The sequence below is a fragment of the Rhinopithecus roxellana genome, chromosome 15 (assembly GCF_007565055.1).
Source record: "Rhinopithecus roxellana isolate Shanxi Qingling chromosome 15, ASM756505v1, whole genome shotgun sequence".
Classification (NCBI taxonomy): domain Eukaryota; kingdom Metazoa; phylum Chordata; class Mammalia; order Primates; family Cercopithecidae; genus Rhinopithecus; species Rhinopithecus roxellana.
This window is the reverse complement of record NC_044563.1, coordinates 46,139,219-46,161,293: the sequence shown is the minus strand read 5'-3', so window position 1 is coordinate 46,161,293 and position 22,075 is coordinate 46,139,219. Positions and strand designations below refer to the sequence as shown.

General features: G+C 39.8%; 1 protein-coding gene across 7 annotated transcripts; it reads right to left on the bottom strand.

Annotated features, from left to right (window-relative positions):
* Nucleotides 1-205: 205 nt before the first annotated feature.
* CREBZF (CREB/ATF bZIP transcription factor) lies at nt 206-7,379 on the bottom strand. 7 transcript variants are annotated; one of them, XM_030918848.1, is made up of 4 exons: nt 6,051-7,379; nt 5,412-5,837; nt 4,620-4,688; nt 206-2,835 (listed from the first exon to the last, which is right to left on the bottom strand). In XM_030918848.1, the coding sequence occupies exons 1-2, from the start codon at nt 7,109-7,111 to the stop codon at nt 5,822-5,824; spliced, it is 1,077 nt and encodes a 358-aa protein (XP_030774708.1). In that variant the 5' UTR covers nt 7,112-7,379; the 3' UTR covers nt 206-2,835; nt 4,620-4,688; nt 5,412-5,821. The 7 variants fall into 7 exon arrangements, with proteins under 7 accessions (XP_030774708.1, XP_010359445.1, XP_030774709.1 ...); XM_010361143.2 differs by having other exon boundaries at nt 5,760-5,837; XM_030918849.1 differs by having other exon boundaries at nt 890-4,688; nt 5,412-5,526; nt 5,760-5,837.
* Between the last annotated feature and the right edge of the window lie 14,696 nt (nt 7,380-22,075).

Sequence of the window (22,075 nt, the reverse complement as noted above, 5' to 3'; positions counted from 1 at the left end):
TCCCAGTTATGAGGCAAAAGAATCTGTATGCACAAGAGACTGAAAGGAAGCATGCCAAAATGTTTACTGTGGATATTCTATGGCTTATAGTTATAAGGGTGATTTTTCTTTTCTTCTTGATTCCTTTCAGGATATTCCAAGTTTTCTATAAATAATATGCTTTACTTTTACAACTAGGGAAAGAGACAGAAATATATATATAATGTTTAAAGGGCAAAACAATACAGCTGTTTATTTTATAGGCTAAAATATCAAGATGAAAAGCTCTGACCCCAAATCATCCATTTTACCTACATTCTGTCACTTTTACTAAAAGCAGAGTTCTACTCATCACAGTGAAAAAACAATGAATTAAAAGTAATTTCTGATGTTAACCCAAGTACCCAGTTAGACTCCTTAAGAATATAGAATTGTGTAATCAACTTAGATAATTCAAAGCCCAATGATATAACTAAGTTCTTTGACAATTGAGCACACATTGTTTCCTTATTTATCTTTAAACATTCCTAGTCCAATTACTCCCTAGCATAATACCATGTATAAATGGGGATGAGTTTACAATGGTTTCTGTAACCAAAAAGTATTTCTAATCTGTCCTCTGCCACATATTTTTGAATTGTCTTTTCCATTAGCAGAAATGGGCAACATAAACAATAAAGCATGTTAAGTCTGTTGCTACAAATTTACTTTGCCAAAATTTTTGTTCAGAGAGCAGATATCTGCATTATTTAAGGACATTTAGTCATTTGTAGCTAACACCTGAAGTAAACTACCCTAAGTCAATTTTTAATATTTCAGTCTAGACACAGTAGACAAACTATTTAAATCTTTTATAATTTACTTTGTGTAGTTATTTGGCTTTAAAGAAAAAAAGAGGGCTCACATTCTATTTAAATTAAGACAATAATATATTTTATAAAGCCCAAACCATAGTACACTAAGAGCCAGAGGGGTCTAGGAAATAGATCTCAGTGGGTATACAGCAAAGACAAAATTTGGAGGCAGACGCTAAAGGAAGTTGAGATAAATAAAATCCAAATCAGTATATTAACAGAACTACACAAAGGTTTACAACACAGTAACTACACTTTTCAATTAGTTCATTGTGAAAACTGAGCAAAATATTCAACAATTTTGGGTCAACAAAAAGTATGGAGTATTTTAAGACAATAAAGAGTGACTGGTGTTGAGAGTACTGAGGCTACACATAAAGGTACTGAAATTCAAATCTGAAAAATACTGTGCTGGCCAAACATAACACTACAAATTTCTAATGGAAGAATTCCCTTTTTGGTCCCTAGATTAGATAGTAAGTAAATAAAAAAAACAGCTCAGAAAAACAGCAAAAATATTAACATTTACTAGAGTCTCAAAACTTTGTATTGGCTGTGAGTCTGGGGGAAAAATCACTTATAAATGTCATACTACCAATTAAACTTTCAGGAGTCATCAGATTATTTAGCTTTAAAATTTTACTAAATCAGAGAGACCTTAAACTACACATTCAGAATGCTGAACTAGGTAATCACATATTAAAAAGATAATGACTCATTATCAGTAAATTACCCAGTCTGTTCTATCAAAGTAGTAGTTAAGGTCACCAAATCACGTTGGTGCCTTTGGTTCTGGAATTATAACTAGCTGTACTGTGGGAGCATCAGCACTTAAGTTTTACGCCAGTGGGAATACTCCTGGCTGCCTGGCTTCACAGGCACCGAATACACTTAAAATTATAAGAAACTGACTGGATTTAATAAGTTTTGAATAATACAATAACCAACTATGTATTTATTATGAAGTAAGAGCCAATCTCCTACCCAATCCCTCTTCTATCAGCTGCACATCTCCCAAATGAGTAAGATAAAATGACTCAATCTAAACCAGGTGAAGGAATGTATTAACATAATCCAACAAAAATGAAATAAAACAATCCAGAGTTTTGAGTGTTTTTTTCACACTTGTAATAAACTGAAAAAATATTTCAATTAAGTAAAACAACGATATGCCACAAAAAGCCACTCCCATCATCCAGAATACTAAAGCCCTTATACAACACTAGATAAATTTTTATATAAAACAGTAGAAACTAGCATACCATTAATTAGAAACCTCAAAATATTCAAAAAACAGTATCAAGTACTCAAGAGAAAGCTCAAGAAGCCAAAACCTCAGAATCCATACATCCTGGTTGTTACCCTAAATTTTAATTAACTACCCACACATTTAATCATAATCAACTTTTTCAGAGATATACAAATCAATGCATCTATTTAAAAGGACTACTCTTTATCGTTCAGAACTTTACATTAACTTTTATATTCTACTCAGCAGGGTGTCTGTCTGTACTCCAAATTACCTCTCATGTTCCAGGAAATAAATACAAACTCATATGCCTTGTGATCACTGATGGCCTGCTTATGTAATTCTAGTCCACTAAATGTTAATTCCATAGAATATGCTCTTGATTATTTAAAAACTCTAATTAATTTCTTGATGAAATACTGTAATTCTCCAACGGTTACAATTTTGTAAAGATATGCAATAACTGAGTATCACTCCCATGAAAGACAAAAAAAGTGTAATTTTTTTCCAAGATTAACTTAGTCTCATGTATCTCTATTAAGTCTTTCAAGGATTCCAGAGAATCTTTTCATATCTCCATTTCTGGAAAGTGAAATCAGTATAGAAGTAATTTGGGAACTTGAAAATGGCATTCATTTTTTTCAGCAGATGCCAAATTTTTGACCGACATGGCTCTCACAATTACTTTGTTACCATCAGTCCAGTCAGTTAACAGGTTGTAGGAAAAGATTCGTTTTTGCAGACACTGCTAAGCTGTTTAAAGAGAAGAGAGAGAGATTAATTTAGTGATTATAAAATGCACAAATATTTAAAATATTTTGAACACTTTTTGTTGGATTATATCAGGTGTGACTATGTTTTAACGAAAGTGGACTTTTTAAGATAAGTCTGGTCAAGGAAGTGCAGAAACAGTAAGTCAATATGATAGAAATAGTAGGTCAAAATATGATGTGTTAGTTCAATTAATGTATGAACTCCTGCCACCATCGAAGACAAATATTAAAAAGCTACGTCTTTAGTCTAGTTCTGTATTCTACCATAGAGGCACATTTAGAAGAAAAACAAAAGGGTCACCCAAATACTAAATTGTTTTCAATCATTATAGTAAATAGAGCCAAACCTAGAAATTTCAAAAACAATCCATTTTATATGCCAGAAATCTCCTTTATCCATGTGCTAATCATCCAGAACACAATTGTCTAAAAATAGTAAGACAACAGTTTCACATTAATCATAACTTTTTTAATTAACAAGTAGTGAGTCGGACACTTTAAGATATTGTTTACTACATACTGAAATAAACAGATCTGTTTAAATTCAGAAACCCAAACATTTACAGTAAAATGTGCTTACACATAAATATGACCAAATTTATTTAAAGCCCCTATTAGATAGATCCTAAATACATGCAATTACCATGTAAAAACAAGACCATGAAGTTGATGTAAAAAATGACAAAATCACTAAGTCACCAAAACTAGAAAAAAAAATGAAATGGAAACTGAGAAAAGACAGTTAATAAAACATAAGGAACCTAACAAAGCAGCTTTAAAAATAGGCCATACTAATCTTTCCATTTTCAAAAGTTCTTTATCAAGTAATTCCAAAAACTGCCATTTATAAAATGACATTCTAAAAATCTACACTTGGAATTTCAAAGCATCTCAATTCAGAAAGCTTTGACTGCTGTTTCTCCCCAGCCCACAACTTCAAATAATGCAGGAAAAGTATTGACGTAAGGAAGAAAATATTCCAAGAGAATGCTCTAGTTTTTAGAAAAATGAACTTCCTGCTTTCCAGAACCTTTTAAGACCCACAGTCAGCATTAACAACAATCATTTTTCCTATTTTCATCCATTATTTTCCAATGTCATGTTAGAGATGAATAAATTCTTTGAGCCCATAACTAAAAGATCAACAAACCTGGTTTTATTATGACACCATATTTTTGTCATTGGTACTGCACAAAATTATATACAAAGAAATATATACAAAATGTTCAAGTATTAGTTAAATTTCAATTCAAGGCTTCTGTTTCAAAAAAGCTACATTTAACATATTTCATAAAGATAGCACAAATTAGTCATTTCAAATAATCTTTCCAACTACTTTTGGTTTATATATATGTATATATATATAAAATTCAGTAGGCACTAAAAACCCATGCAGCTGCATTGTGAGGGGCTTGCTCCTGCCCTTAGGTATAAGCAGGTTCATCACTCCAAGTTGTGAGTTTGGCTACTACCCATCATGCTCAAGTGCAGTAGTAGATGATTTTACAAAATATGCTGTGATGCACTGGAAACCAAAGACCAATTCAGGTCTCAAATCGTATTATCTAGCAACAAAACATTTACAGTTGTGCAAGAACAAGGATTCCATTTTCATAACCAAATAACAACAAAATAAAACATTTTATGTGTAAGATAACTTACATCTTTGGACTGCTGGAAAATACTTCTTAATTATGAACATTTTAAAAATAAAAAACAGCAGAAGCCCTGATATTACCTCTTTTTCCTCATTTCTTATACTACCTTTTAAAATAAAGCAGGAAATGTGGCCAGCAGCTGGTCCCGTCTCTTCTGCCCCAACAGCTGTATCCACTTTAGCACAAAGAAAAACAAGGATGCTAAATACGTATATACTTTATCAAGCAGTGACGTTTCACAAAGAATTTCTTAATGCCTCTTACACTGAAGGACACCATAACTCAAATTTATACAACTGGTTAATAGATTCAAGGGAAGAATAAATCCCACCTTTGGGAAAATAGTGCCAATCGTGTTATTTAAGTGGCCAGAACCACTCAATTTAAAAAATTATTCTAAAATAGGACAAATACTTTTGAAATACAGAGAATAAGATTCTTTGTGAAGCCTCACTTTACACGTTTTCATTCACATTTCACAACCTTCAATATCTAATCATACATATATAAATTTAACCTAAAATTTTAGTACAACAAAAATAAAGATGTTCAACAATTTATTCATACTCAGTGATAGGGTAATCACTGCTGGTCCTCAAAGAAATATTAACCATTCTTATTCTCCAATTAACTAAAACACAGGAATCTGATATGCATGTTAATTTCCAACTTCTCTAATGGTGAGATACTAAAATCTGTTACTCCGTATAGACTGTTTCTATATCTCCTACTGAAAACTAAAAGGCATTGATATTTCAGAGATACCTGTCACCTCCAGCAAAATAACTATCACATTTGTGCATGCCCCAAATACTTATTGTCAACCTCTGAAAAGTTGCCCTAAAATCGGAATTCCAATTTGCACCTTGTACAACTCGGAACTTCCATTCAACTTCACCTGTTTCACTGTCTCCAAACTGTATCTCTATAAGCAGGTTTCAGTGTACAGTTGGAACCGATGTCATCCAAGGCCATGTCCACACTGGGGACAGAAGAGCTAGGTACACGCAAGTCTGAATAAGGGGACACATTAATAGCTATTTCAACCAGAAGAGGCATCTTAAATACATTCTTGACCAGCACAAGTCTGTTTCCAGGGTGGACAGGGCCCAAATTAGATTTCCCTCCCACCTTCCAAAACAGAAAAAAAAAAAAAAAAAATCACACACACACAGACTGAGATGTTGCCCATTAAAGTAGACTAAGCAGCAGAGCATGAGCGTTACGGGAAGAGATGGATCCTTACCAGGATGTGAGGCGGGAACGACTGTTCTGTAACCCCTACAACGGAGCCTGGCAGGAAGGAAATCACCTAAAAAAGAAACTGTCAGAGAGATTTAATAGTCACATGTTATCATTAGGAGTTGGTTACTGTGTCACATTCATGCTTTTAGCTAAACACTTTAAGATTCAATATTACTTTTTTTCTCTCCTCTGAAATGTGTCCGGTGAAGATGTCCCACTAAGGTAAGTTTGACATGGTGTAAGGGAGTTGAAAGGGGTAAACGCGGATAAAGAGCAGATTACTTGACCCTACATTTTAAGAGAAGACGACGCCTTCCGGGCGCACGCCGAGCAGAACTCCACCGACACCTTATCCTTGTCCACATGGAGACAGACTCCTCCCGCCGAGTCGTCCTCTTCCAGCAGGTCCTGCTTCTGCTTTCCCACCGGCAGAGCGTAGTCGTGGTCACCGGCGGGCGAGTCTCTGAAGAGCGAGGTGGTCAGCCGCAGTCCCACGCCGCTCAGCCGGCTCAGCAAGCGAGCCAGTCCAGTCTCGTTGGCTAAGACTGCCCGTAGGTAGCGACTCTCCTCCTGCAGTGCCTGTACGCGTTTGCCCAGCTCCCGATTCTCGGCCCGCAGTTCCTGGTTCTCGGCTGCCAGACCCCGGACTCGACTCTCCAGCCCCATCACGTACTCCTTCTTCTTCAGCCGATTAAGGCGGGCAGCGGCCGCCGCCGCCTTCCGGGGACTCTTTGTCGCCGCCTGGTTGTTGTCGTTACCGCTGCCGCCACCGCCGCCTCCTCCTGGGGACTTTTTCCGCCTCTTTTCGGCGATGCCACTGTCACTGCTGCTGCTGCAGCCTCCGATACCGTTTAACAGCCTTTGCAGCAGGTCAGAGAAGCGCTGCATTTCAGCAGCCGCGGCCTCATCGTCATCCTCCCCTCTCCACAGGCCGCCGCTATCCGAGCCTCCGCCAGACGAGGAGAGAGGCCCCGGCGAGCTAAGCCCGGGGTCCAGGTGCCAGTCCGGTTGCCGGGGGTCCAGGAGATCCGCCAGTTCCAGCCCAGACAGAAAGTCCATATCCTCCGTCTCTTCTCCGGGGAGGCTGGCGATCGCTTCCTCCTCCATCTCCTCGGGCGAGGGCGCGCGCACGGCCACCCCGCCGCGGCTCCCCCTCCCGGCTTCCAACTCCCCTTCGTCGCCGAGCTGCTGCTTGCGGCCGGGAGATCCGGCCGCCGCCGTCTCCTCCTCCCCCGCTGCCGCCCGGGTGAGGTCCGAGGGCAGCGAGCAGGTTGCAGCCGGGGCTGGGCTCTCACTGCGGGTTGGGGAGTTGCTGCCCGAGGCTGCCAGCAGCTTAGTCAGGCTATGCCTCATGAGGGCCGGCGGCGGGCCGCGGTAGGCCCCGGCCGCTAAGAGTGGGCCTCACGGACCCCAAGGATCCCAGGCCCCAGGGCGGGTAGCCCCCGGCACTGGCCGAAACGAAATGCAGGGAAAGGTCCGAGTCGCCTCCCGCCTCACTTGGCTAGTCGACCCCCCGCGCCAGGGCGCGGGGAGGGTCGGGAGAACGAAGCGGTGAGGCCCAGCGATGACTCGACCGCGCCACCCAGACAACGGCCTGGCCGGAAGTCAGTGGTTTTCGCCCCAGCCCCGCCCACCGCGTTTCGCGCGCCACCAGGCCGTAATATCGCGAGGTTTCAGGGTGCTTTGGAGTGGGAATAATTCCAGCCTTCTAGTGACGTCATAATAACTGCAGCAAAAATAACAACAGACTCTATATTTATCCACCCTAATTCAATAATACCTCCCAATACCCAGACTCAACAGTTCAACATATTTTGCCATATTTGCTTTATCTTTACATAAATGCTTGCAAATTTTTTTTGCTGAATCATCCTAAAGTTGCAGCTAAGACACCACACCCCTGCGTACTTCAGTGTGCATCTAGTAGGACTTTTTTTCATAATCATAATACTATTACCAAGTCTTCAGAAAATTAACAATAGTTTACTAATACTATTTAATACCTGGGCCATACTAGATGTCCTCAGTTGGATAATGGATATGCTAATTACCCTAACCTGATCACTACATTCCATATGTATGGAAACATCACTATGTACCCCATGAATATGACAGTTATTATTTGTCAATTAAAAAAAAAAAAAAAACAAAGCAAAAGGAATGTAGAATACAACGTTCCTTACAAAAATTGTCTTCGGTTGTTCATGCCATTTTTTACAAGTAGGTATTTTCACTTGAGCCAAGATCCATTCAGTACTGACTTACTGCATTTGGGTAACGAACAAAAACTCTGACAAATAGAGCCAGGAAAGGCTATGAAGAGAGGGTACTCACGCTTGTATGCCTGAAAACAAAGACTGCAAAAACCACAACGTTGCACAAAAACCATCACGACCTTATACAAAACCTCTGCAAGGATGTCTGCCCAGAAGCTGCCTGTCCAACCTTGAACTGACGTCACCCTTGTTATTGACCTTTGTAGCCAAGATAATTATTTCAAAACAATGTGTAACCATCCTCATTTTTTTTCCTTTAAAACCCTTTGTCTTCCTTCATCTTCCTGAATACACACATAGTTTACTATGGCATGCGTTTTCCCATTGAAATGCTCTATTCTCAATGCACATCTTTTATTTTAGAGACCTTTTCTGTTTGTTATTTAGGTTCACATCCCACAAGGGATTTGAGATTTGAAGCAGTTTACAAATACAGATATTTAGGTTCACATCCCACAAGAGATCTGAGATTTGAAGCAGTTTACAAGTACATTAGAATGTAGTAAAACAAAACATTTTGAATTTTTAAAAAGTAAGGCCAAAAAAAAGATGAACTAGGAAGAAAAGGAGTTCTGAAAGGGGAAACGGTTAATACTGGAATTGGATGGATGCAATATCTTACTCAGTTGTTTGAGTTGGGCTAAAATTGTTTCCTGACAGCCCAAACAAAAAAAGAGAAATGAATTTTCCTTTGTTCATGAGTAAAGTATATATGAATTCTTTAACCACTTTTCTAGTTCTTAAATCTTAAAGAAACTTCTCTTTAGGATACTGAATAATGTAGCAGATATCCTCAAGGATAGCTGCTTCTATACAGTATTTCTTAAGAGAGACAGAAAGCACGTTCCAGGAAAGTTGAACACTGACAGGTCCTAAATATTGAGAAACATGCTTGGTACACTGCACAGGCTTCAACAAATATTTATTGAGTGAGTGAATAAAGTCTACAGTTTTGACTGAAGGCATAACACTAAAGCTCAACTGAATGAAAACAATTATTTCAAGGTGTGAAAAAAGTATGACCTGTGGTATCTAGAAGAATAAATAAAAGGACTCCTTGTCCTGCTTAACATTCCATTAGGAAAGATTTTGCTAAAGTGTAACAGCACACAGTTCAAGGTGATATATGTATACTCTGGCCTCCCTTGAGTACAGGTGTTTTGTATGGCTGGTAGTTCCATTCAAATGCATTTTCCCCTTAGGCAAAATTCAATATTATTGATTGATTATATTTTTTAAATCACAAAATTTTGTTTTAAATACACATGATTTGGCCAGGTGTGGTGGCTCACGCCTGTAATCCCAGCACTTTGGGAGGCTGAGGCAGGAGGATTGCCCGAGCCCAGGAGTTCGAGACCAGCCCTGGCAACATAGAGAGACACCAACCCCCCCACCAGCAACCCCCACCCACCACCTCGCCTGGCTAATTTTTTGTACTTTTAGTAGAGATGGGGTTTCACCATATTGGCAAGGCTGGTCTTGAACTCCTTGCCTCAGGTGATCTGCCCGCCTCAGATGATCTGCCTGCCTCAGCCTCCCAAAGTGCTGGGATTTCCCGAGAATCACTTGAACCTTGGAGGCGGAGGTTGCAGTAAGCCAAGATCGAGCCACTGCACTGCACCCAGCCTGGGCGACAGAGTAAGACTATGTCTTAAAAAAAAAAAAAAAAAAAAAAAAAATCCACTTATCAATTCATTGAATAATCCATACTTTTCCCACTAACTTCCCAACATGTGTGCCATATATTAAATTCTTACATACACTTGGATCTATTTCTGGTCTTTATCTATTTTATTGATCAGTTCTGCAATTCCAGAAGCAAAATCACTCCACTTTTTATTGGAGTTTATATTACATTTTCGTATCTCATATGGCAAGTCCCTCTTTGTTACTTTTATTTTCTCAGAATTTTCTAGCTGTACTTAAGTATTTATTTCTCCACATAACTTTAGAACACTTTCCAAGTTCAAAAAAGCTAGAATTTTTATGGAAATTGCATTAAATGTATTCATTTCTTTTATCTAGTTTTTATGCAAACTTTACCTAGTTTTTATGCAAACTTTGCATAAAATAGATTATTTCTTCCTTTCTATTTCTAAATGGTTATTGTTACTATGTAGGAGAGCTATTTATCTTTTTTCTTAAATTTTTTTTTTTTTTTTTTTTTTTTTTTTTGAGACAGTCTCGCTCTGCCGCCCAGGCTGAAGTGCAGTGGCCAGATCTCAGCTCACTGCAAGCTCCGCCTCCCGGGTTTAAGCCATTCGAGTAGCTGGGACTACAGGCGCCCACCACCTCGCCCGGCTAGTTTTTTGTATTTTTTAGTAGAGATGGGGTTTCACCGTGTTAGCCAGGATGGTCTCGATCTCCTGACCTCATGATCCGCCTGCTTCGGCCTCCCAAAGTGCTGGGATTACAGGCTTGAGCCACCGCACCCGGCCTTTTCTTAAATTTTTAACTGACTAGTGCACCAAACTTTCTTGTTTTAATTTTCAGCTTATTTATCAATTTTTAATAATTACATAACCTTATATATAACTATTTTGCTTCCTTCTTTGCAATATTTATTATTATCTTGACTGATAATATAATAGCACTTTCAGATTTATGTCTAATAATAGTGTTTATAGCAAACTTCCTTGTCTTATTCCTGACTTGAACAGGAACGCCTTTACTATCTAGCTATTGACTTGAGATTAGTATTTTTATTAGATTAAGAAACGTGCTCCTATTTGTATTTTACATGGAGATTTTAACAACATGAATGGCTCTTTTATTAAATGACTTGCAGCATGTGTCAGGATTCAACTATACTCCAAGTCTTTGGGGGGAAGGAGCTATAAAGCCATGTAAAAACTGTGTGAGGTTCACTAGCATAAGATAATTGTGAGAGAAGCCTAAACTTTATAACTCTGTGTATTGGGTTTTGTATATTGGGGAGGCAGTTTGAAAAACGTCTGTTCAGCTTCTCATAGCTAAATAAAGGTTTTGCAAAACTTGACCCATCTCACGTACCTACATTATTCTGCATCTGTTCAGAATTGCAAGACCAAAGCAAAAAAATAATTTATTCAGTCATTCTACACACACACACACACACACACACACGGTCTACTTTGAGCTAGATCTTGTTATAAGCATTGTGGGTATAATGATGGGCAAAGTCGATAAAGTTCTCATGGAGCCGACTTTGTAATGAGAGAAGACAGCAAATAAATAGGAAAGTTTTATAAAAATGCTATACAGAGATTTTTTTAAAGGGTCACCCAATTGAAAATAAATCTATAATTATTTTAGATTGGATAGCCAATGGACAATTCTCTGAGGAAATAAAATTTCAGCTGAAACCTCAATAGTGTGTTAAGAAATAAAGACAAAAAGGTTGGAGCAGAGTGGGTAAGAAGAGAAATCATAGGACATCTGTTCGTATACACAGTATTTACAACTGAATTAATTAAATGTTCTTTGTTTGTTTGTTTTGAGACAGAGTCTCACTCTGTTGCCCAGGCTAGAGTGCAGTAGCATGATCTCAGCTCACTGCAACCTCTGCCTCCCGAGTTCAAGCGATTCTCCTGCCTCAGCCTTCCAAGTGGCTGGGATTACAGGTGCTTGCCACCATGCCTGGCTAATTTTTATATTTTTTAGTAGAGACGGGGTTTCACCATGTTGGCCAGGCTGGTCTTGAACTCCTGACCTCATGATCTGCCCATCTCGGCCTCCCAAAGTGCTGGGATTACAGGTGTGAGCCACCATGCCCGGACTAATTACATGTTTGTAAATATACAAGCATTTCATTGGAACTTGAAAGGAGAAAAATCCTGAAAGTTTCTAGCAAGCATGTAATACAAAATGAAAATTAATTTAAGACATGTAGGGCCATTGATACTTTGTTTCGCATTCTTTATTTCCTCTTAACATTTTAATCCTCCCACAATAAGATCCCAAAGTTTTTTGTTTGTTTGTTTGTTTTTTGAGACAGAGTCTCGCTCTATCACCCAGGCTGGAGTACAGTGGCGCAATCTCTGCTAACTGCAAACTCTGCCTCCTGGGTTCACACCATTCTCCTGCCTCTGCCTACTGAGTGGCTGGGACTACAGGTGCCCGCCACCACACCCAGCTAATTTTTTGTATATTTAGTAGAGATGGGGTTTCCCCGTGTTAGCCAGGATGGTCTCGATCTCCTGACCTCGTAATCCACCTGCCTCAGCCTCCCAAAATGCTGGATTACAGGCGTGAGCCACCGCACCAGGCCTCTCAAGTTCTTTAACCATAGATTTTCCAAACATAGGAAAAGAATGTCAACTCGTCCCCTGAGACATGCATACATAAATTTTTCAGCTGGAGCACCAGAATACAATGTAGCATCAATATCTAGAAAGATTAGAAGAAAAGGTTGTCAGCTAAGAGTGAAGAGGAGGATAGGAGTCGACATAGATTAGATTGTGTCCCTCAGAAATGACATGTCGAAGTCCTAATCCCTAGTACCTTAGAATGTGACCTTATTTGGCAATAGGATTTTTACAGAGATAATAAAGCTAAAATTAGCTTATTAGGTTGGGTTCTAATTCAGCATGATTTTTGCCCTTATAAAAAGAAAACATTTGTACATAGAGACAAACACAAAGGGAAGACAATGGAAAGACACATAGGTAGAGTATAAGCATGTGTATTAATCCATTCTCACACTGCTGCAAAGAACTGCCCAAGACTGGGTAATTTATAAAGAAAAAGAGGTTTAATGGACTCACAGTTCCACATGGCTGGGGAGGCCTCACAATCACGGTGGAAGGCAAAGGAGAAGCAAAGGTATGTGTTACATGGCGGTAGGCAAGAGAGCATATGTAGGGGAACTGCCCTTTACAAAACCATCAGATCTTGTGAGACTTATTCACTACAGTGAGAACAGCATAGAAAAAACCTGCCGCCATGATTCAATTACTTCCCACTGGGTCCCTTCCATGATGTGGGGATTATGGGAGCTACATTTCAAGATGACATTTGGGTTGGGACTCAGCCAAACAACATAATTCTGCTCCTGGCCCCTCCCAAATCTCATGTCCTCACATTTCAAAACCAATCATGCCATCCCAACAGACTCCCATTCAGCATTAACTCAAAAGTCCACAATCCAAAGTCTCATCGGAGGCAAGGCAAGTCCTTTCTGCCTACAACCCTGAAAAATCAAAAGCAAGTTAGTTACTTCCTAGATACAATGCAGGTACAGGCATTGGGTAAATACACCCATTCCAAATGACAGAACTTGACCATAACAAAGGAGCTACAGGCCCCATGCAAGTCCATAATCCAGCAGGGCAGTCAAATCTTAAATCTCCATAATGATCTCCTTTGACTCCATGTCTCACACCCAGGTCACACTGATGGAAGAGGTGGCTTACCATGGTCTTGAGCAGCTCCATCCCTGTGGCTTTGCAGGGTCCAGGCCCCCTCCTGGCAGCTTTCATGCATCGGCACTGACTGCAGCTTTTTCAGTGCACAGTGCAAGCTGTTGATAGAGCTACCATTCTGGGGTCTGGAGGATGGTGGCCTTCTTCTCACAGTTCCACTAGGCAGTGCCCCAGTGTAGACTCTGTGTGGGAACTCTGACCCCAGACTTCCCTTCCGCACTGCCCTAGCAGAGGTTCTCCGTGGAAGCCCTGCTCCTGCAGCAAACTTACGCCTGGACAGCCAAGTGTTTCCATACATCCTCTAAAATCTAGGTGGAGGTTGCCAAACCTCAATTCTTGACTTCTATGCACCCACAGGCTCAATATCACATGGAAGCCGCCAAGGCTTAGGGCTTGCACCCTCTGAAGCCATAGCCTGAGCCTGTACCTTGGCCTTTTTTAGCCACAGCTGGAGCAGCTGAGATGCAGAGCACCAAGAACCTAGGCTGCACACAGCATGGGGCCCTAGGCCCAGCCTATGAAACCATTTTCTATTCCTAGGCCTCTGGGCCTGTCATGGGAGGGGCTGCTTCGAAGATCTCTAACATGCCCTGGAGACATTCTCTCCATTGTCTTGGTGATTAATATGTTGCTCCTGGTTACTTATGCAAATTTCTGCAGCCAGCTTGAATTTCTCCCAAGAAAATGGGTTTTTTCTTTCCTACTGCATCATCGGGCTGCAAATTTTCCAAACTTTTATGTTCTGCTTCCTCTTGAATTCATTGCTACTTAGAAATTTCTTCTGCCAGATACCCTAAATCATCTCTCTCAAGTTCAAAGTTCCACAAACCTCTAGGGCAGGGGCAAAATGCCACCAGTCTCTTTGCCAAAGCATAAGAAGAGTCACCTTTGCTCCAGTTCCCAACAAATTTGTCATCTCCGTCTGAGACCACCTCAGCTTGGACTTCTTAGTGTTATCACATCAGCATTTTGATCAAAGCCATTCAACAAGTCTCTAGGAAGTTCTAAACTTTCCCACATGTTTCTGTCTTCTTCTGAGCCCTCCAAACTATTCCAATCTCTGCCTGTTACCCAGTTCCGAAGTTGCTTCCACATTTTAAAGTATCTTTACAGCAGTGCCCCACTACCCAGGACCAATTTACTGTATTAGTCCATTCTCACACTGCTATAAAGAACTGCCTGAGACTAGGTAATTTATAAAGAAAAAGAGGTTTAATGGACTCACAGCTCCACATGGCTAGGGAGGCCTCATAATCATGTGGGAAGGCCAAGGAGAAGCAAAGGCGTATCTTACATAGTGCAGGCAAGAGGGCATATGCAGGGAAACTGCCCTTTATAAAACCATCAGATCTCGTGAGACTTATGCACTATCATGAGAACAGCAAGGGAAAAACCCTCCCCCATGATTCAATCACCTCCCACCAAGTCCCTTCCACAACATGTGGGGATTATGGAGCTACAATGTAAGATGACACCTGGGTGGAAACACAGCCAAACCATAACCACCATGTGACTGGAATGATGTGTCTACAAGCCAAGGAATGCCAAGAATTGCTAGCAAACATCAGAAACTGGAAGAGGCAAGGAAAAATTCTCCCCCAAAGCCACTGGAGAAATCAAGGCCTTGCCAACACCTTGGTTTTGGACTTCTAGCCCCCAGAACCATGAGACAATAAATTTGTTATTTTAAACCACCTGATTTTGGGTACTGCTTTGTCATGGCAGCCATTCAGTAAAACTGTTAAAGGAGATGAAGAGAGGCTAACCAAACACGCGGAGAATCTAGCTGAGCCTGTTGTATCATTCAGTGCTAAACTACAGGAAACAGAAACCAACTTAGCTACTTTAGGAGGAATGAAATTTAATTCAGAGAATGTAGTGCTTTAAAAGTCATTGGAAAGACTGGATGGAGGAGTGGGCATTAGACTGGATTATCAAGAATGCCTCTCAGCACAATATTGCCAAATACGCCTACTTGGTAGCTACTATCTCTGCCCCAGTTGGAAAAGTGGTAAAATAGACAGCTGAAATGTTGACTTCAAAAAACTCTGCTTTAGCTGTGATTTAGGGATAAGGAAAACTGCTGCTCCCCAAATTCTCAACCCCAACTATTCCTTTCTTTCTTTCTTTCTTTCTTTTTTTTTTTTTTTTTTTTGAGACGGAGTCTCACTCTGTCACCCAGGCTTGAGTGCAATGGCTTGATCTCGGCTCACTGCAACCTCCACCTCCCGGATTCAAGCAATTCTGCCTCAGTCTCCCAAGTAGCTGGGATTACAGGTGCCCGCCACCATGCCCAGCTAATTTTTGTATTTTTAATTGAAACGGGGTTTCACCATATCGGTCAGGCTGGTCTTGAACTCCTGACCTCAGGTAATTCACCAGCCTTGGCCTCCCAAAATGTTAGGATTACAGGTGTGAGCCACCGCGCCCAGCTCAATCCCAACTATTGACTATCTATTGCTATCTAACAAGTTACCCAAAACTTAAAAAAGGACAAACATCCAAGAATAAGCACTTGTTTATTACTGTGGTTTAAAACAATAAACATTTATTGTTGCTCACATTTTCTGTTGGTCAGAAATTTTTAAGTGGCTTAGCTAGTTAGTTCTGGCTCTGAAATCCTCATGGGGTTTAGTCAGATTTTGGCTTGGACTGCAGTCCTCTGGAAAGCTTGAATGGTGCTAAAGAATCCGCTTCCAAGTGGCTCGTTCATATGGCTAACTCGTTGGTCATGGAGGGAGGTTTCAGTTCCTCCTCTGTGTGGGCCCATCCACAGAGCTGTGTGAGTGTCTACACTTCACGGTGGCTGTCTTCACCTAGAGCAAATGGTCCATGAAACCAAGGAAGAAGTACCAATGTCTTTTATGACCTAGCCTCAGAGATGATATACCATCACTTATGTAAGATTCTTTTGGTCACATGAGTCAGACCTTATTCGTGCTGGGAGAGGATGAGACAAGGACATGAATACTAGGAGACAAGAATCACTAGAAAGCCTGTCTTAAGGGGCTGGCTACCACATTCTATAAAGTTAGTGAATGGACATCGAGATGCTGTTGCAGAAAAACCCGATGTCTCCACAAGAATATACTTGGAAGCTACAGTGGCAAAAGGAGGAAACCAAGGATCCTTGCCTCATTTGCACCTTCCAAATATGGCTGCAGAGGAGTCTGGCAAATATAGTTTGTTTCTGTGTTTCTTTTGTTTCAGCTTTTACATTTCTGCAACACAGAAAAGCACATTGAAAGGGGGATTGGAATAGATGAGTCCAAGTATATCAGATCCTCCCTAAAGACCACGACTTTATGGTACTCCAGCACCAATATACATTTACTGGATTTTCCATAGCAGAGAACTGAAGCAGTGATAGCAGGGAATGGGTTAGTGTTTTTCTGAGTAGATACAGCAGAATGACAAATGTACAGGCATACCTCGGAGATACTGCAGATTTAATTCCAGACCACCACAATAAAGTGAATATCATAATAAAGTGAGTCATGTGAATGTTCTGGTATCCTAGTGCATACAAATGTTTACACTATACTGTAGTCTACAGAGTGTGCAACAGCATTATGTCTTTGAAATGTGCATACCTTAAGTTAAAAATATTTTGTTGCTAAAAATGCTAACAATCATCTGAGCCTTCAGTGAGTCATAATCCTTTTGCTGGTGGAGGGTCTTGCCTCAATGTTGATGACTACTGACTCATTAAGGTAGTGGTTGCTGAAGGTTGGGGTAACTGTGGCATTTCTTAAAATATGACAATAAAGTTTGCAGCATCAATTGACACTTCCTTTCATGAAAGATTTCTCTATAGCACGTGATGTTGTTTGATACCATTTTGCCTATGGGAGAACTTCTTTCAAAATTGGAGTCAATTCTCTCCAACCCTGCTGCTGCTTTATCAACTAAGTTTATGTAATATTCTAAATCCTTTGTTGTCATTCAAACAATGTTCACAGCATCTTCACCAAGAATAGATTCCATTACAAGAAACCATCCATTTTTCTTGGCTCATCCATAAGAAGAAGCTTCTCATCCAGTCAAGTGTTATCATGAGATTGCAGTAATAAAGTCACATCTAGCTCCAACTTTAATCCTAGCTCTCTTCTTACTTCTATCACATCTGCAGTTATTTCCTCCACTAAAGTCTTGAATCCTTCTAAGTCATCCATAAAGGATGGAATCCTCTTCCAAACTTCCAAACAAATGTTCTTAATGGCATCTAGAATGGTGAATCCTTTCCAGAAGGTTTTCAATTTATTTTGCTTAGATTGATGAGAGGAATCACTATGTATGGCAGCTTTGCCTTAATGTATTTCCAAAACAATAAGATTTCAAAGTTGAAGAACTCCTTGATTCATGGCCTGAAGAGTGGATGTTGTCTTAGCAGGCATAAAAACTTAAATCTCCTTGTAAATCTTAATTATAGCTCTTGAGTAACTGCGTTGTCAATAAGCAGTAACATTTGGAAAGGAATCTTTTTTCTGAGCAGTGGTTCTCAACAGTGGGCTTAAAATATTCAGTAAACCATGTTGTAGATAGATGTGCTCTCATTCAGGCTTTGTCATTCCACTTATAGAGCACAGGCAAAGCAGATTTGGCATAATTCTTGAAGCCCCTAGGATTTTTGGAAGGGTAAATATGAGCACTGGCTTCAACTTAAAGTCACCAGCTGCATTAGCCCATTAGCCCCTAATAAGAGGGTCAGCCTGTCCTTTAAAGCTTTGATGCCAGGCATTGACTTCTCTAACTACTAAAGCCTTGGAGGGCATCTTCTTCCAATAAAAGGTCTTTTTTGTCCACAGTGAAAATCTGTTGTTTAGTGTAGCCACTTTCATCAATTATCTCAGCTGGATCTTCTGGAAAACCTGCTGCTTCACCTTGCACTTCTATGTTATAGAGATGGGTTTTTCTCTCTAACTTGGCTGTGGTGCTTTTACTTCTCATTGCTAATTCCAAATCATTTCTTCTCCTCTCTCTTTCAGAATATCCAAACCTCATGAACCAACCTCTTCTAGCTTCTGCTAGCTTCCAGCTTTTCTTCTGCAGCTTCCTCGCCTCTTTCAGCCTTCATAGAATTGAAAACAGCTAGGGCCTTGCTCTGGGTTTGGCTTTGGCTTAAAGGAATGTCTTGGCTGGTTTGATCTTCTATCCAGATCACTAAAACTTTCTCCATGTCAGCAATAAGGATGTTTTATTTTCCTATCATTCATGTGTTTACTGAAGTGTGGCCCTTTTTAATTTCCTTCAAATTTTTTTCCTTCAAAAATGTTTCCTCTGCATTCATGACTTGGCTAACTAGTGCAAAAGGCCAAGCTTTCAGCCTGTCTCTGCTTTCAACATACCTTCCTCACTAAGTTTAATCATTTCTAGCTTTTGGCTTAAAGTGAGAGATGTATAACTCTTTCACTTGAACACTTACAGGCCATTGTAGAATTATCAATTGGCCTAATTACAATATTGTTGTGTCTCAGGAATAAGGAGACCCAAGGAGAGGGAGAGAGACTGGAGAATGGCCAGTCAGTGGCAGTCAACACACACAACATTCATCAATTAAGTTTGCCATCTTATATGGGTACTGTTCATAGCACCCCAAAACAATTACAATAGTAATATCAAAGATCAATGATCACAGATCCCCATGACAGAGACATTAATAATGAAAAAGCCTGAAATAATGTGAGAGTTACAAACCACAGAGACACAAAGTGAACACATGCTGTTGGAAAAATGGTGCTGATAGATGTACTCAACTTATGGTTGCCACAAACCTTCAATTTGCAAAAAATGCCATATATGTGAAGCAGAAGTGAAATGCAATAAAACAAGGTATGCCAGTAGTACAAAGATGAGGGTGCTCATTTTACTATAGTTTGCCTGTTTACCCATGAAGTATAATGTGTAAGGGGTAGTGAGACGGGACATTATGACTGGATGAAAATTGAAGAATCAGGTGATTGACAATGTCTAGGGCACTGCTGGATTGTCTTTACAAGCACTACATACATATTTGCATGAAATGTGCAATTCCCAGTGTGCTAGCTGTATTATATTTCCACTCCTCTAACTCCTTCTCAAGAAAGCATTTCTGAATGCAACTGAATGAGAATTATACTATTGTGGACTAATGTGGAATACATTTTGTTTTATTTTAAAATGATCATCATTTGTAACCAACTGAAATAGTGAGAAATTACTAGTATATGTCCTAACTAATCAAACCTCACAGTTGCTGCCACTCAAGTTGAGAATTGCTATTTCAGTGGGGGAAAGAGAGCAGGCATAGAAGTTTGAGCATGAAAGATTTGGAAGGCTAAGAGCAAAGCTTTTTATATTCTGATATCAAGAACTCCACTTCTCAAGTGGAAGTTGTTTCCTCTCTCACCACAACAGGCACCTCGGAGTCAGAACTTGGCTGTTGTGCTCTTACTTCTCATTGCCAATTCCAAATCATTCCTTCTGCTCTCTCCTTTAGAAACCCCAAAACTTTTAAAATTTAAATTTCTTAAATACTGAAAATTTGTACTCTGACACAAAACTGAAGAGAATAGTACACAGAATCCTTATAGACTCATCATCCAGATTTAACATTATCAAGATTTTTCCACACTTGCTTTATCTCCTTTTTTATTACTGAAATATTTTAAAGTAAATAAATCCTAGACATCATGTCGTTTCATCCCTATACATGGCAGTGTACATCCTTAACTATAATGTCATTTTTTGCTTTTTTTTTTTTTTTGGAGACAGGGTGTCACTTTGTCACCCAGGCTGGACTGCAGTGGCTCAAACATGGCTCACTGAAGCCTCGACCACCCTGGGCTCAGGTGGTCCTCCTACCTCAGCCTCCTGAGTAGCTGGGACTACAGTTGCAAGTCACCACACCAGGCTATTTTTCCTATTTTTTTTTTTTTTTTTGTAGAGACAGGATTTCGTCATGTTGCCCAGGTTGGTCTCACGCTCCTGTGTTCAAGCAATCCGCTTGCCTTGGCCTTCCAAAGTGCTGGAATTACAGGTGTGAGCCACCGTGTTTGACTGTAAAATCTTTTTTTTTTTTTTTTTTTTTTTCTGAGACAGAGTGTTGCTCTGTTACCAGGCTGGAATGTAGTAATGCAATCTCGGCTCACTGCAACCTCCGCCTCCCAGGTTCAAGCGATTCTCCTGCCTCAGCCTCCCGAGTAGCTGGGATTACAGGCGCCAGCCACCACAACTGGCTAATTTTTTTGTATTTTCAGTAGAGGAGGAGTTTCACCATGTTGGCCAGGCTGGTCTCAAACTCCTGACCTCAGGTGATCCACCCACCTTGGCCTCTCAAAGTGCTGGGATTACAGGTGTGAGCCACCAGCCTAAGTCATTTTTTTCTATAATCACAATGCCATGATTACAACTAATAAAATTATTATGGATTTCTTGATATCATTTAGTCCACATTCAGTAGTCTCAAAAATGTCTATCTACAGATGACTTAATTTAATCAGGACCCAAACAATTCTACACATCCCAGTTGGTTGTTATGTCTCTTAAATTTCTTTTAATCTAGGACAGCAATCCCCCCACTCCCTTTCCCAAATGCCTTTTGTGTGAAACCAGGTCAATTGTCCTATTGAATGTCTCATATTCTAGATTTGTCTGTTTGCTTTCTTGTGGTGTTATTTTACTTATCCCAATAGCCCACATATTTTCTGTAAATGGGAAGTTAGTTCTTAGGGCTTAATTATCTTAAGGTTCAACATTTTTGGCAAGAATACTTCCTAGGAGGTGCTGCTCTGCATACTGCATTACACCAGGAGGCACACAATACTTAGCTGTCCTGTTTTTAGTGATGCTAAGATTGATCAATGTTTTCAAGTGGTGACAGTCTAATTCCCCCACTGCAAAATTCCCCATTAACCTTTCTCCTAATGGTTTCATCTAACGATGATCAGTTCCTAAGTTATTTCAGTCAAGGTTACACAATTATTTTTAAAATGCCTTTTTACTTTTATCTGGTATTATTCTGTGAAAAGCAACTTTCATTACTTAGGAGTCATTTTGTTTTCCTGAAATACAGAGAACAGACAAAGTAGAATAAATGTTCAATTAATTCTCTTTAATTGTAATTAATCTTTTTGAGGGGTGTATCAAGATATTCAGTGTTTCACTCAATTGTGGTTATATATTTTGGTGCTCAAATCAATCATCTTTGGCCACTGAGAGCCCCTCCAATTTAGCTCTCTTGTCTATTTGACAGAACTCCATTAGTTTCTGATAGTTAATTTGCTTTCTGACACACCTAGATTTTTCAGGTTTATCTTGTAGTTTTCCTACACCAGTTCTGAAGTCAGCCTCTCCTCCAGGGAGCCTTTCTTCAATTTAGTGGAAAACAGTTTTGGGAGGCCAGAAACAGGCCCTAGGGATGCTCATTGCATTAGATTTTTATTGCTTCTAGGCATTTCAGTTGACAGAGCTAGGGAATATGTTTTTTTTTTTTTTAACAGAAAAACTGTCAGGGGTTTAGACTGGTATTTTAAATTCAAATTAAACATTAAATAATTTTTTACTTAACTTTTAAAATACCTGCACTTAAGTCTTGAAAATTTTCTCCCTAGCAACAATAACATAATCATTTTTTGCTTTCGCTTCAATATATATAAAAA